Source organism: Phyllostomus hastatus, unplaced genomic scaffold (genome assembly GCF_019186645.2).
Source record: "Phyllostomus hastatus isolate PE091 unplaced genomic scaffold, TTU_PhHast_1.1 phas_contig_152, whole genome shotgun sequence".
Classification (NCBI taxonomy): domain Eukaryota; kingdom Metazoa; phylum Chordata; class Mammalia; order Chiroptera; family Phyllostomidae; genus Phyllostomus; species Phyllostomus hastatus.
In genome coordinates, this window is record NW_025333622.1 from 7971172 (window position 1) to 7986211 (window position 15040).

Consider the following 15040-nt stretch of genomic DNA (forward strand, 5'->3'; position numbering starts at 1 on the left):
TGGGAAGTGAATGTGAAGGCCCAGGACTTTACTGTACCCTGCTGTAGACTTCATGAATGGTGTACGCTTAGGCTCCACTAAAGGTACAGAACAACATGAGATTGAATTAAACATAAAAGAAAATGATGCACTCAAGAGAGATAAATATGAGATGGATGAGGCTGATGCTGTCATAACATGACACTCTCCTTCACAAGAAATTTTTTAATAAGGAAAAAGAATACACTCTAAAATAATGATAAGAAGCATAGTATGGTATATACATAAACCAATAACATATTCATTATAATTATCAAGTATTTGATACCATACATAACAGTGTCCTATACTTTATGTGACTGGCACTGTGGTAAGTTTGTTTATGCCAGCATCACCACAGACACAGGGATAATGTGTTGTGCTACCGTATCATAATGGCTATGATATCATCAGGCGACAGAAATTTTTCAGCTCCATTATAATCTTATGAGGCCACCATTATAGATGTGATCCATCATTCACTGAAATATCATTATGTAGCACGGGACTATATTTTATAAATGAGAGATATAAATTTTATAAGAAGTCAAACACAATGATGCCATTTGCTATGTTTTATTTTGCTATTAGCTTGTTAAACATAACATGCAAATAATAAAAAAAAGGAAACATACACATGACTTACAGTAGAAAATAATTATAGAAAAGTTTAGGTAACTATATAAATTCTCAATACTAAAACTTCTGCTTTAAATGTATGTGACCATGAACTTGAATATTTTTTAAAATCATTGGTCTCAAAATTTACCCTTTACATTTCAGCCAAACAAGTTTGAATGTATTAAGATAATTTGATTCAAGGCAGTAAACATTCATATGTACGTAGTCCATGCTTTTGGGCACATTAAGTTAAGATTTAGAAATTATAAAACTCAGCTGACTTCCATGCAACCAGTAAAAGGCTTCGCACATCATTTAACAGTAGAGATGTAAAAAACACTAAATCACCAAATAAAGCATTAAGTTGTTGTATGTGTGTCTGTGCTTGTGATGAAATAGGCCTGCTTTTCATCTTTTCTTTTTAAAATAGTAAAGTGTTTAAAAAACATTTTCTCTCAGAATTTAAAATTCATGGAAGTAATAAACAACAACTACAAAATTGAATACTATGAAAACCAAAACATCAAAAAATATAATCATAAAATGTTGCTCCAGGATATACTTCAATATAATTGAAATTAGGAGATATTAATTAATGGTAATTTCATTTGCTACACGTAGACATTCGTACATATCAGGTGGCAAATTGGTATGGCTGATATTATTGCCATCCAAACGCAAATGCTTGATCTTGGAGTAGGATAACGGTCCCAGGATCTTACAGAAGCTTTTCACATCAAACTCTGGAAATTAAAGAATGAAAAACATTAATCATTTTTTATTACCTAAGCTTAAAACAATCATTAAAGACAATCCTCAAGTCTATAATAATATCTAATAGGATTTCTTCCTGTAAAACAAAAACAAAACCAAGTCACTTAGTATATCTTTGAATTTGAAATTATTAAAAAAATTTTAGACTACAAAATTATACAATAATATTTAATAAAATAACTATGGTGGATCAGAAGAGTCAATGGAATTTTTCTAAGAACAACATTTACTATAAGTTTTTGGTTTAGAAAGACTTGAATGAAGAGTTTTCTAATACACACACACCATGACAGATTCCAAACTCCAAGGCAAAAAGCAAGTCATACAATACAATGTCCACCACCTGAGCCACATCTTTTTCCATGTTCAGAAAACAGCCACAAGAGAAAAACTGATTTAGTTTTTAATGAAAACTAAGATTGTTACTAGATTGCATGTTTTATATGCGTACAATGAAGCTGTCTGTGGCTGCCCAAGTCTGTTTCAGATTAACCTTATCTAATCCTTTACCTTGTTTTTTTTAATTCTCAAATTCTTGTTAACAGTGTTTCAGTAGAAGCCCAAACACACTCTGCTCCTTACCTGCATGATGCTATATTAAATATTCCATTAATTAAATTCCAGGGATCTTTCTTATGGTACCTACCACTGAGGAAATATGGGGCAATGGAAAAAAACACAGGCCTAGGCCTCTACTAGTTTTCTGCCTTTGCCATTTACCAGCTGGATGACTTTGAAATACACATCTGATCTTCTTGTGAGTTCTAATATATTTATCACACTGTGTTGCATGAAGATTAAATTAATCAAAGTATGTAAAGCACTTCACAGAGTGTTGGCACATAATATGTACTAAATAATTATTGGTATTCTTAAATTTTGTGTTTTTTTTCAAACTACTATATGTCACAGTAGGAAGATCTGTGATTGAGCTAGTGCTTAAACTTGCAAGTTTGAAATAAGAGAAATAGTTTTTGACTACAGATTTCTTAATGATAGAGAAACATTAAGGGGCTCTTTTATATAAGAAAATGTAGACAATTGGTATACAGAATTATTATGTGGCAAAGTAAATTAAATTGAAGACATATATGCAAAGACAATTGACAAAAATACCTGAAATGTACATACCTAAATGTCAAGGATAAGGAATAATGGTAACTACTCATTTCCAAACAACCACATGCTGTAGGCACTATGGTTTCAATCTCAGCTTGGCACTGAGTGGCTGTCAGCATTTCTCCTATAGACCACTTTCCCATCACCCACATTCCTTCTTCCTTCTTCCAACCACATAGTGAAGCCTGATCTTTATCCTTGCAGAACCTTTCTTTCTTCTTTTACCTCAGAGAAGGAGGTGGCCTTCTTTCTGTTGCTAATCTCCACCCACCACGTCTAGCCAGATCTCTACAGCCCTCAAACATTAGCATTTTGGCCAGTGAAGTATCCTTCCCCTTAACCACAAATGTTTATAACGTGGGACCACCTATTGCCATACAGTGAGTTTTCTACTAAAAATCACTGTAAGGGTTCAGCTCCTATAGCTTGACTATATCTTGTATGACAAGCAAGTTTTGTAGATATAAGAAAGAGCGTGTGGCATGTCAGAATTAGCAGTCATGGTCTCCTTCATGAGAACACTCCAATCTTCCTAGGAGTTGCAGGAAAATATTGCGGAATTACAAAGTGTCATATTAATAAGGCATGCTATTTTTTCTAACAGGAATGCCAATATTCTTATCCAGTATGACAAGACAACCAAATTTTATGGTATAATATTGTTCAATTTCAATAGATTACGTTGCAAATATAATTGATGTATGTGTGAAGCAGTGTTTCCCACCTGATTTTTAATTTCGAAAGTTTATCCAAGAATCATCTGCTTCCCTTCTGCCAAGCCTTGTTAAAGAGTAAGTTGGGGAATGGTAAATGTCAATTTCTTTAAATCTGTATTGATCAAATTGAAAAATGTCCAAGAGGACAAGAAGAGCATATAAATAGTCCAAGTGGATCAGGTCAAACTCCCACCCAGAAGATAAATGAAAAATAAACTGTAGTAGCAAGAGAAACAAAGGAGAAACTGTGGAAAAATCAAATGGGGTAGAGGGTTGTATAAAAGAAAAGGAGCTCTGTATCACTACTTTAAAAATGTTCCAAATCCTTATCATATTCCTTCCCCCTTTAATCTCCCTCACAGTCTTCATAAGAGCACTGTGAAGCCACACACATCATAACAGGGATAGCAGAGACAGACGAGGGTCCTGACCACAGAGCATTGTGTTGAGTCCCCAGTAAACGTGTCAGAGAAGATGGTGAGGACATAGGGGCTTCTCTGTGACCAGTGGGGGGAGGCTCGAGCCTCTGTTGGTCATGCCTCCTCTGCACTTGTTTGTTCCTCCCTCAACTAGACCTTGCCAAGAAATAAATGTAGGACACAAATCTAAGTCACAAAGGAGGCAATAACAAATGAACAGTAAGTGATAACATAGCAGGATTAATTAGCCAAGAATATTATATTCAGAGAAATTAGTGATTAAATTCTTTGATCCTAATGGCTTCTTATCTGGACACTGAAAAGAAAGGCCAGATATTGGATAAATAATGGAGCTAAGATTCTTCTACATCTCAATTAGAGATATATTTATGGCATTTTAATGGTTTTTTAATGGAGCCAGATGTAATATTTTGGTTGCACAGCTTAGGCATTTAAAAACTTGAGGATACATCAATTAAACAGAGGCACAACTTTCTACTTACTTTCCAGTCGATTGACCTCCAAGTAATAGTTTTCAAGGTTTTCATTGACAGTCGGTATGTTTTTAAGCTTATTATAGGAGAGATCCAGCTCAAGCAGGGATGATACATTAAAAGAATTTCCAGGTATTCCACTGTCAGCCAGTTCATTATGAGATAAACGCAGATACTGCAGCCCCTTAAAGCGCTTGAAATACTCATCAGGAATGTTGCTGATGTTATTGTTGTCTAAGTAGAGAGTTAGAAGAGACATTGGGAGTTCAGAAGGCAGTTTGGTTAGCTGATTGAAGCTCAAGTCAAGGTACTCGAGTGACTTAAGACCTTTGAAAGCAGCTGAAATGCCGTCATCTTTCAGTTGATTGTGATGAAGATGGATGAAGGTCAGGTTTACCAGCCCTTCAAAGGGACGGAGCTTCTTGATCTTGTTATTAGTGAGCTGCAAGTCCTCCAGAGATTTGGGAAGTGGGCCCACTGATTCTGTCAGATTGTTGTAATTTATATGCAGTTTCTTCAGCTGTTTCAGTTTAGAGAAAATTTTTCCTTTTATTTTGGAATTTTCAAGAAGATTATGATCTAGAATGAGCCACTGTAGATCAGTCACATTTTCAAAGGCCTTTTCATCAATGTGGTCAATCTGGTTATGCCTAAGGTAAAGGTACTTGATCCCAGAAGGCACCATTGGCACACTTTTCAGTTTCAGCTCATCGCAGTACATGGCCGATGGATAGCTTTCAGGGCAGTTACATTCCGGGGCACAGTTTGGTGAGGATCTCCCATACATTGACAGCACGAAGTCGTAGTCATCGTAGTACTGGCTGCTGGCACCACCGATGAGTGCCACGAGGAAAGTAAATGCACCTAGATTCATTTTTGGCGAATGCTTTGAATCCAAAATAAAGTGGAAACATATTATGAAATAGTATGCTTTCAGGAAAATGATATTAGATTTAGAAAATGATGTTTCATTATTTTGTAGTTGGCTTTGCTTTTGCTTTTTTTAGTGAGCCTAAGGAATGTATTTTTAATTTTTATGTAAGTATGAGGATAAAGATATGTTTACAACTTGGGAGGTCGTGAACAGGCTTCAGGTTAGACTGCATACACATGCGCCCCCTTCTGGGCGAGCCAGGCTTAACTGTCGCAGTCAATCTCTCCAGGTCCTTCCTTAATTACATCCTTTTCCTGCAAGAAAAGGTGTCTGGGTGGTGCCCATTGGCCACTATGTTATAGCACTGCTTCAGAACACCCTTCAAAACCACAAAAATGAAAATGAGAAGACAATTGTAAACTGTACACTCTACCCTACCATTCAACATCATTAAAACGTCTCATTAAGAAGACCCTTCCTGGGAACATGAGCAATCTGTGGTTTTGCTCAAAGGAAAGCTGTTCTTATGTGTGTGGCCAGAGGTGAGGGTGGGGGAAGTACATTCCTTTAAAAATATCTGGTTATTGTTCTAGGTTCTTGGTGGGGATGTTACTTTAACTTTTGTTTAACATTCCATACTTTTAGGCACTTTACAAGACTGTGTTCTGAAATTAATATTTAGTATATAAGTTTTGGTAGAGCCAGTGTTTATTAATCAGGAAAATATCACAAATTTTGAACATTCTTAAACCTAGAAAGAGATCCAACTGATAGAAAAATATATTCTTTTCCAAGCTTTGAATAACTTTTCCTTTTTGTCAATAACTGACAAGTTCTGTACCTGCTTCATGCCAAAATTTAAGAAGGCGTGGTTCACTTATTTGTATTTTAGTGCTCTTACAAAATGGAGCTGGAAAGGTCTGGACACTGAGGAAAGTCTGTATTTAACAGTGGCATTAGGAGCCATGTGAAAAAGGATAAAAGTGAGATTTTAAATTAAAAACAATTTGTAACAATGATCTAGTATGAACATGTTTCTCAGGTAAAGCTGAATAAAGTATATTTTAATTGCTTGGGGAAGTCCAGGGTCAGGAATTTAGGTTAAGGGCAATAGGAGGTAAGCATTGGACTTTTGTAGTGTGAAGAGCTATGGCTGAGGAGAAGTTGGTTACTGAGGGGGAACCCTTAGTGTGAACCAAGCTCCACATTCCAATAGATACCATGAGGCAGTATATCTTACAGTGCTAAGGATGGTTTACACTTTTGTATCTATGGATTTTGGGATAAGTAGGACTTTTACTATGGAGAACTTTAAACAGCTTTGCTTTAACTTGGAATTACAAGGCACATTATTTTAGCAGATGTAACACTAAAAAAGGTGTTAGAAATACTCTTATAGCTAACACAATGTAATCTGTAACCAGAATCTTAGTGTGTTATTTCCCAAGATAATGATGGAGTCATTTAATTTAGTTGACAGGACTTGGCCATAAGAACAGTTAAATTGCTAATGTATATATAGGAGTCTCTATGTTGTAGTATGTTAATGTTGTAAAGATTTGTCTTGCTTTATTAATAAGATTTCAATTTACTTTAACTCAGCACACCCTAAAATAGATGTAGTAACTATAATGTATTGAATAGTAATAAAAATGCTTTCATCTTTTTGGGTAGAGTAAAAATGAGGGCTCTGAATTCAAAGAGAATTTGTAGCCATATAAGGACTCCACTATGAAGTAAAAGTGTGCTTTATTTACTTTCCCCAGTTTTTGCAAATACCTGTGGTTATGGAAGAAATGCTTTTTCTTGAGAAAATAAATTATGCTTCCCAAAATTTCTTCAAAACATATCCATTCAAATGTACATCCAAAAAACCAAATCTTTAAAATAACAAAATAGTAATAAGTAATCCATAAGAAGTTCTAAGTTCTTTAGCTCACAATTCATAACAACATAAAATATTTATGGCAAATGGTAACAAACTAATAATGTATGTGTGGCAAAATACTTTTAATACTGCCTGAAATGGGCTTTGTTTGCTGCAAAATCAATTCTAACAACACGAACACACATAACTCATTAGCATAAAATAACATTCTAATTGCCATACATTTTCCCTGTTTAGTTTAAATATTTTCTCATTCCAACCCTAAAACTTTTATAACTTCCTTTGCCAAGCAACATAGCATACACAGTATAAAATTTATCTCAAATCTATAAATCATGGAAAACATGTTAAGAAAAGTGTGAAAGTAAATACACAAAACTATAGATTTGCTGTTGAATAGCAGTTGGCAGAGTTACTCTGGAATCTTTTCTGTTCCTGTTACAATAAACACTGTCCCAAACAGTCAGCATCCCCAGTGTTATAGTTAAAACAGCTCTTACCTTACTGTCTTGACTCTGCTTTCGTTAATTCTTAAAGCAGATGCACTATGGACAAGAATCCACCAATATATGCTGTGAACTCTGTCAGGACGGAACTGGCTGCCAGATTCTCAGTGATACAAGAGCTGAAGGGGGAAAACCCAGCCCAGTCGCGCCAGTCTCTGAATGGAGTTATGTCATTGTGGGGATCTTGTGGTGTGGCATGTGAACGCTCTGCTCTCTAACGAAGTGCAGGTGGACGTGGTGAGTAAGGACAGCCCAGCACATTCCCTATGGAATGGGAGAGCGATACGTACTTCACTAGCCCAAATGCCATAGCTCTTCACCAAAAATTGAGACCTGTTGCAAGGGAGGCATCTAGAGTGAGAACATTCCTTTTACAAAGCTCTTCATTTTTGTAGCTGTGGCAAAAATTAAATGCAATTCTCTCAGCCAATGTTCATTTAAAGGTCTCATAAAACATAAACAGAATAAATAATTTCAGAGAAATGCAAATGAACAGACTTACAGGAATTGAATTCTTTTGCCCATTACTCTTGAAGCCTATATTGATTTATTAGGACTAACAATTTTTGTCAAGGAGAGTAACTTACATTAGTTTCTGAAACATGAAAATTATTTTATTTATACTCTGTTACAAATGATAAATATCAACCTTTCCAGCTTACTTCAAATGTTCAGGGGATACATTTTACCCTTTTCAGGTCTGGAACCAATCAGCCATGTTCTGCCTGTTCCTTATTTTGTGGATTTAATTTAGGAATTCATCCAAAACCTTACTTAGGGATAGCATTCTATAGTTTAATGCCAAAAAACATAAACAAGTGTATACTAAAATATCAAAAAGCAATAATCTTTCACTCTGTTATTACATGCTAGCAATATACTTTTTCCAAAACATAAAGTTATGAAATATTATAACCTCCCACAGGCTTAATTTGATATATCTTTTATTGTCAGTTTCTGATATATGCTTCTAGCAAATGAGAGATCTACTCATTTGCTTGTCTATTTCATTTTGTGAATATATCAGCTGTATTTATAGGATTTTTGTTCTCTAAAATTTCCATTTACCCAGGCTTATAAGAACTCTTAGAATCAGACATTTTAATATAAGTTGCTACAGTGGAATAAGTTTTTCTCTTAAAATAATTTAAATATGTCACTTTCTAACTAAAAAATTGTGACAAGCTATTTATTCTTCATGACCACTTATGCATTTGCCTGAAAAATTAATATTAGAATAAATGCCTTCTCTTTACCATAGAATCATTAGAAAACAATTAATAATCTTCCTAAAAGTAATCTATAGGATTATAAGGTGATTCATAGCATATTTTATTATCATTATTTTAGGAAAATTATAGAAAGGCCTTAATTTTATGATGAAAAAAATGAATAAACTTAGAAGAAATCAAGAAGAAAAAGGACAAATAGATTAATCTCATAATTAAGTGGCACATTATAAGAGGATAGTTAAAACAATCTAAACATTAACTTTGAGTGTGTCAAAATATATAATGTGAGATTTTGTTTAAAAAATGTCAGCTATTTATTCCTAGGATTTTTCTTTATGAAGCAATAACTATTTTTTTCTAATTTTAAATTTTATGCTTTAAAATCCACTTAAGATTTTTATCACCTTTCCAGAAGTAGCAGTGGAGGCTCAGAAGGTCTGAACAATTTTCTGAAAGTTACTTAAGTAAATGGAAAAACAAAATAATAAACACTGTCAGTAATTGGGAAGAGGGTGGACAGGGAGCTAACACAAGGTGATTATTATAATCAGTCTGAAATATTTTATAGGCAATATTAGTATCCTTTGACAAAACACTGAAGTATTAATTAGGTGATAATTTTTAAGTTGCAAAAATGAAGCAATAGTTTATTTCTTTGTATATCACATACACATAGCCACATTGCACTTTAGGCCTCTCAGTGACGAATGAACTTTCTTCCCTGGTACGTGAAGGTTCAGATAATTTATGGTAATGGAAGTAGTAACATCAGTCTGGGAACAGGAAACAGTAGAACCCAGATTTTTAGTAAACAATATATACAGATTAGAAACTTTCTCTAGCAAACTGCCAGGAGTAAAAATGAAAAAAATATATACATAACTTGATTGTTTTAGTGTCTTCATTTTTAAGATGGATATTGTAATTTCTGTAGGAAAACATAAGGAGCAAAAGACACCAGGTATATAATGCTATTGGTATAAGGTGTGGCATAACATAAGGGATAGATACATTAAAGTGCTTACTATCTTTTTATCCATTCATTTACTGATGCTTCGAGACAGCATGGATGGAACTGGAGAGCATTATGCTAGGTGAAATCAGCCAGGCAGTGAAAGACAAATACCATATGATCTCACCTATAAGTGGAACCTAATTAACAAAACAAACATGCAATCAAAATATAACCAGAGACATTGGAATAAAAAACAAACTGACAGTAACCAGAGAGGAGGGGGATATTGGGGGGAAGTAAGGAAAGGGGCGTCAAAGAACATATATAAAGGACACATGGACAAAGCCAAAGAGGTAAGTTCAAGGTTGGGAGGCGGGGATGGGTGGGACGGAGGGGCATGGTGGGGTGGGGGGAGACAACTGTACTAGAACAACAACAAAAAAACCATTGTATTAAAAATAAAATAAAATTATATAATTTTCCAAAAAGGTCTTACTGTCTTATAGGTGTTATTAGTTATTATTCATTCAGTCATAGATCCACAGATTTGGAATAAATATCAGAGATTACTTAATTGATGGGTACTGTTAAACAAATTCTGTTAGGTCTTTTTTTCTGGCGTGACAAGCTGAAGCTAATTTGTTAGCGGTACTCAGACCAAATTGCAGCGCTGTTCTTTCTATTGGATAAACGGATGGCAACACGCGCTTTGCACTCTGTGCAGCGCTATGCGCCTGTGCGTAGGCATCTGTGAAATCATTTCAAAGTGTAGCCTATGATCAGATGTAACAGTGATTCCTTATTATTAGAGGAGGAAGTTCCATTTTTATCACCGCGTGTATGAGCTTTCAAACTCAACCTTTTCTTGTTACACATTTCATAAATGTAGTTTGTTTTAGCATATTTGGAAAATACAAGGAAAAGGAAGAAAATAAAAATTTTAGCACATTTAGAGAATACTTACAAGAAAGAGGAAAACAAATATTCTAGCCCAAAGATAATCATCTTTTGGTGTTTTTTCCCTTAGGGTGTGAGTGTATACACATACTTTATAGCTATTTTGATCTTCACAAGAATATTATATTATGCTTATAGTTTTGTATCCTTTTCCACATAAAAATTAGTTGTGGATACTTTTATATATCATTAAATATTGTTCTGTAATAATGTAACCTTATTTACTAGGTTAAAATGTAGTGGTTATTTTTTAATATTACAATGAACACTTGCTTTTTCTTGTAATTTACAAAGCTGAACATGCAATGGAATTTTATTCCAATTTATTCCAAGACTATGCAGTTATTGCCTAATTGCCTCCAAAATGTTCTAATTATCACTCCCCTCAATGGTATATGAGAACGTATTTTCACCAACGATTCATGAAGCTTAGATATGTCCAAGCTTAACATTTCTGTTACCTCATTGTTTAAGTTTTATTTCTTTAATAATATATGCCAGTGCAGTTCTCCTTCTTTATTCCTTACTTTCAGTCTGCAGGACCTTAAATAATATGATGGTTGCTAACGTTCTAGAACCCACGTCGTTCTTCTTTTCTCCTTCTCCCTCATGCCATAGACACCTCAGTCTTTGCCCTAGCCCTCAGCTATGCCAAGATGTTTCTAACTTCAGAGCCTTCACCAGTTGTTCTTGCCGACTGAAATGTTCGCCCACAACACAGCAGTTCTCACAGTACCCTTTATATTCTTAAAATTGTGGCTATTTTGAGGACCCCAATAATATATGAAGGAGACCCCAGAAAAAAGAATTTATTTATAAAAATTGTGTATTTATTCTTACATATTTAACTTCAGTCACCTTCAAGATACTCTCCATTTGATGCAGTATGTCTATCAAGACATTTTTTTCTACTGCTCAAAACAGTTTCTGAAATTGTTGAATTTGATGTCTGTTAATGTTCTGGCCATTTTTGTTGTTTCACCTCTCCCACATCAGAGAAATGTTTCCCTCTGAGGACTTCTTTATCTGGGGAACCAAAAAAAAAAAAGTCATTGGGGCAAGATCGAGTGAATAAGGAGGGTTGGGCATGGGAGTCATGTCATTTTTAGTCAAAAACTGCTGAACACTCAGTGTGATGGGGGCAGGTGTGCTCGTAAATCACCCATCATGAAATGGGCAAATGTACTGAGAGTCTTCAAAAAAAAATTCACTAAAGCTGAACACAGCATCTCACAACAATGCCAGCTGGTACATTGATGCAGAGGAATTCCTAGAACACTCACCTAACAGGGGAAGCCTGTACTACAAGGGGCCCACCCTCCAGAAGATAATTCAGGTTTGTTTGGGTCACCCTTCTATGTAGGATACACCCATCAATATTCACTACATTCAAAATTAAAACTAATAACTAGTTTAAGGATTTAAGTAATTCATGAATATAACAATAATGAATCTCCTATGTGCTTATATAAATAACTTTTTATGAAAAATACCTGTATTTTCTGAAATGCATTTAGTAAGAAGAGTGGAATTATTTTATATTTTTATAAATCTATTTAATAAATGGCTTAATATAAGAAAACAGGATTCTTTTAGCTGCTGCTTTGTTTAGTCTATTGTGATATGTTGTTATGGTTGGTACATAGGAAGAAACTCTCATCTCACAGAAAATTACTTGGGACATAAACACACATCTGTATATTGTATTTGCCTTTATCACCTCAAATCAAATCTCCTTTCATCACCGTTTACCTCCCCTTACCCTCTCCTACATCGTAATATTATTATAAAAATAACTCTTACATCGTGGACTCCCTTAAGGAGTCTCAAGGCTCAAGATCCACCCTTTGAGAATTGCTGCCTTAAACCTTTTAATTATTGACTTCTTGTCTCTGAGTTCTCAGGTTTCTCGGCCAAACATTCTAACCACCTAAATATGAGCTTCCTGTAGTTATTCTCTATCATTTTAATGTATTATAGTTTCTTGCCATTTACCACTCTCTGGAATTATTTTAGGTTGTTTGTCATTTTTTAGCAGTATATTTTATAACTTTTACATTCTAGATTGCCACTTCCACATGAATGAAGACTTCATTTGTCCCTTCGATGTGGCACAGGTTCTCCCTCTGTATTTTCTGAGTGGAAAAAGTAAATTTTCAGAATATTGCTTGTTATTCTCAACTTGTCTATTTTTAGATGGATTTTCATACACATTTTTATATCAAAAGCAATACTCTTGTATTTGATTAAGATCACAGTGACTTTATAGATCATCTGAGGAACAGTTGACATTTTTAAAATACTACATTTTGCATCCAAAAATAGATTGTCTTAGCATTTATCTATTTAAATTTTGTGTGTGAATATCTAGCTTTTAACTAACTGTGCACAATAAATTAATTCACTTTTGAAACAGCACAATTCTATAATACATCATGTGTATATGGACTGGAAATCTATATAATTTTATTAACCAATGTTACCTCAATAAATTTAGTAAATTTTTTTAAGTTACTTCCTTTAGGTCTAGTTTTCTCTACATTATTTTGTCTTAGTTAATGAACCAACTAAATCTAGAAGAAACATTTCAATGATGTAAATTGCTGATGTGGATTTTAATTGTTTTGGCAGGATAATAAGCAAGGAAGAATTAAATTTTCTATTATTTTTCCATGAAAGAAGATGAAGTTTAACTAATATTCCCATGGCATTATAGTTTTGCTTCAAAGTTCAAACCTAGAAGTTTCTCTGACATTCCCTTTAAAGCTCTCATGGCAGACATGCTTCACATCACTGTCACTATGTGACGCATGTCAACCAGATGTTAAGGCGTATATATGTTTAGTACCATATGTACATAATTACACATGTTTAATTGGATTTACGTGGTGTAAAATAGGAAGTTGTGTAATAATCATTTAAGATAGTAAAATACAAAGGACATCAACATTGTAGTATACCAACTAAAAAGAGAAAAATAATGACACCAAGCCCTTTGCCTTCTGCTCCATAACTATCTGTGGGCATATGAGTGTGCACGTGTGTGTGTTTACTGAACATGTTCTAGCAGCTGAGTGCTCTCTGACACAGCTGCTCTGTGGGTATGGACAATTTACTTTCTCAGTTTGTTTATCTTCAAGTGGGTTTGACCATGGTGCTTATCTCAAATGGATTTGTTAATGAACTTAAATGAATTATGTATGTGAGGCTCTTAGAATAATCCATTGTACGCAATAAATGCTCAATAAATATTAGTCATTATTCTGTTATGGAGGTCCACCACTTTCAGCATGAGTGAAAGAGAGGAACAGGGAAGCTCATGCTTTTTATAGGAGCAACACATTCCCCGAGAAGGGAATCTTTGCTTCTGTCTCGTCTATCGTCTGCTCTGCAACTAATTTTATGTACGTAAACTCTTTAAACCTCATTTCCCCATTTGCAAACTAGGGTTAATTATGTCCATCTTGGGGAAGTTAACGGGGTTAAATAAGTTGATACATTAAAGTACCTAGAACATTGTAAACATATAGTGATTTATTTTTGTAAGCTAAAACATATGAAACTAGGTTTAATATTCATAAATGCTTAAATTTATACCAATATTTATAAGTACCATGCAAACACAAATACAAATTACAGTTTATAATTATTATGAAATAAAAGAAAAGTTGCAGTGAAAGAGAATACAAGCACAGGAAAACAGAGAAAGCCTCCCTCTTGGATAAATTAGTATTTAAGCTGGGTAAGAAAAGGTGAAGTGGAGAAAGTGTTCAACGCAGGGGTGTCAGAATTGTTGAATGAGTGGCAGATAGTAAAATCTTGGTGGTTAAGTGGCATGCAAATTGGAATTGGGCACATAATGATGATCAGTGCGGGTAGGTCATAATAATGTATTCCTTTTGATTTTCATTCAAGTGCTGGGGGATGCGAATGACTGTTTGTTAAGTAATAGAATGACAAAAGTAGAAAGTGCAAGTGGGACAAAACAGTATCAGTCCAGGCAAGAAACTATGGTGGTGGCTTGAACTAGAGAAGTGGCAATGCAGATAGACAGCACTCAGCATACACAATTGTAATGTAATCAGGGAATGAGTCAACCGCATAAAAATACTCCCTTCTAACTTCTGTAGCCGGGACCCAGTTAAGAACTTGACAGATTGTAAGCACTGAAAAAAATCTTATGGAACTACTCCTCAACATGGAATTTAAGTTAAAATCAATACAAAACTATAAAATAAGTGTAAGACAGTTTAAAAAATTCTGATTTACTCTGGAAAAAAACACCGTAATTTATTATCAATCCACACATAAATGTGTATAAAAACTTAGACATCACATAGCACTAGAGAACAGACACCGACCTCAAGAAGCACAAGAGCTAAGTGGAAAAGGTGTAAATTAGAAAAAAGAGAAAGAGAGAGAGATGCAGTTCTGATACTGTGTGGCAACTTCTTCTACAGGAGGAAC

General features: G+C 34.5%; 1 protein-coding gene across 1 annotated transcript; it reads right to left on the minus strand.

The window, feature by feature from the left end:
- Nucleotides 1–578: 578 nt before the first annotated feature.
- LUM (lumican) lies at nt 579–7622 on the minus strand. The gene is made up of 3 exons (XM_045830540.1): nt 7424–7622; nt 4171–5047; nt 579–1382 (listed from the first exon to the last, which is right to left on the minus strand). The coding sequence occupies exons 2-3, from the start codon at nt 5033–5035 to the stop codon at nt 1228–1230; spliced, it is 1020 nt and encodes a 339-aa protein (XP_045686496.1). The 5' UTR covers nt 5036–5047; nt 7424–7622; the 3' UTR covers nt 579–1227.
- Between the last annotated feature and the right edge of the window lie 7418 nt (nt 7623–15040).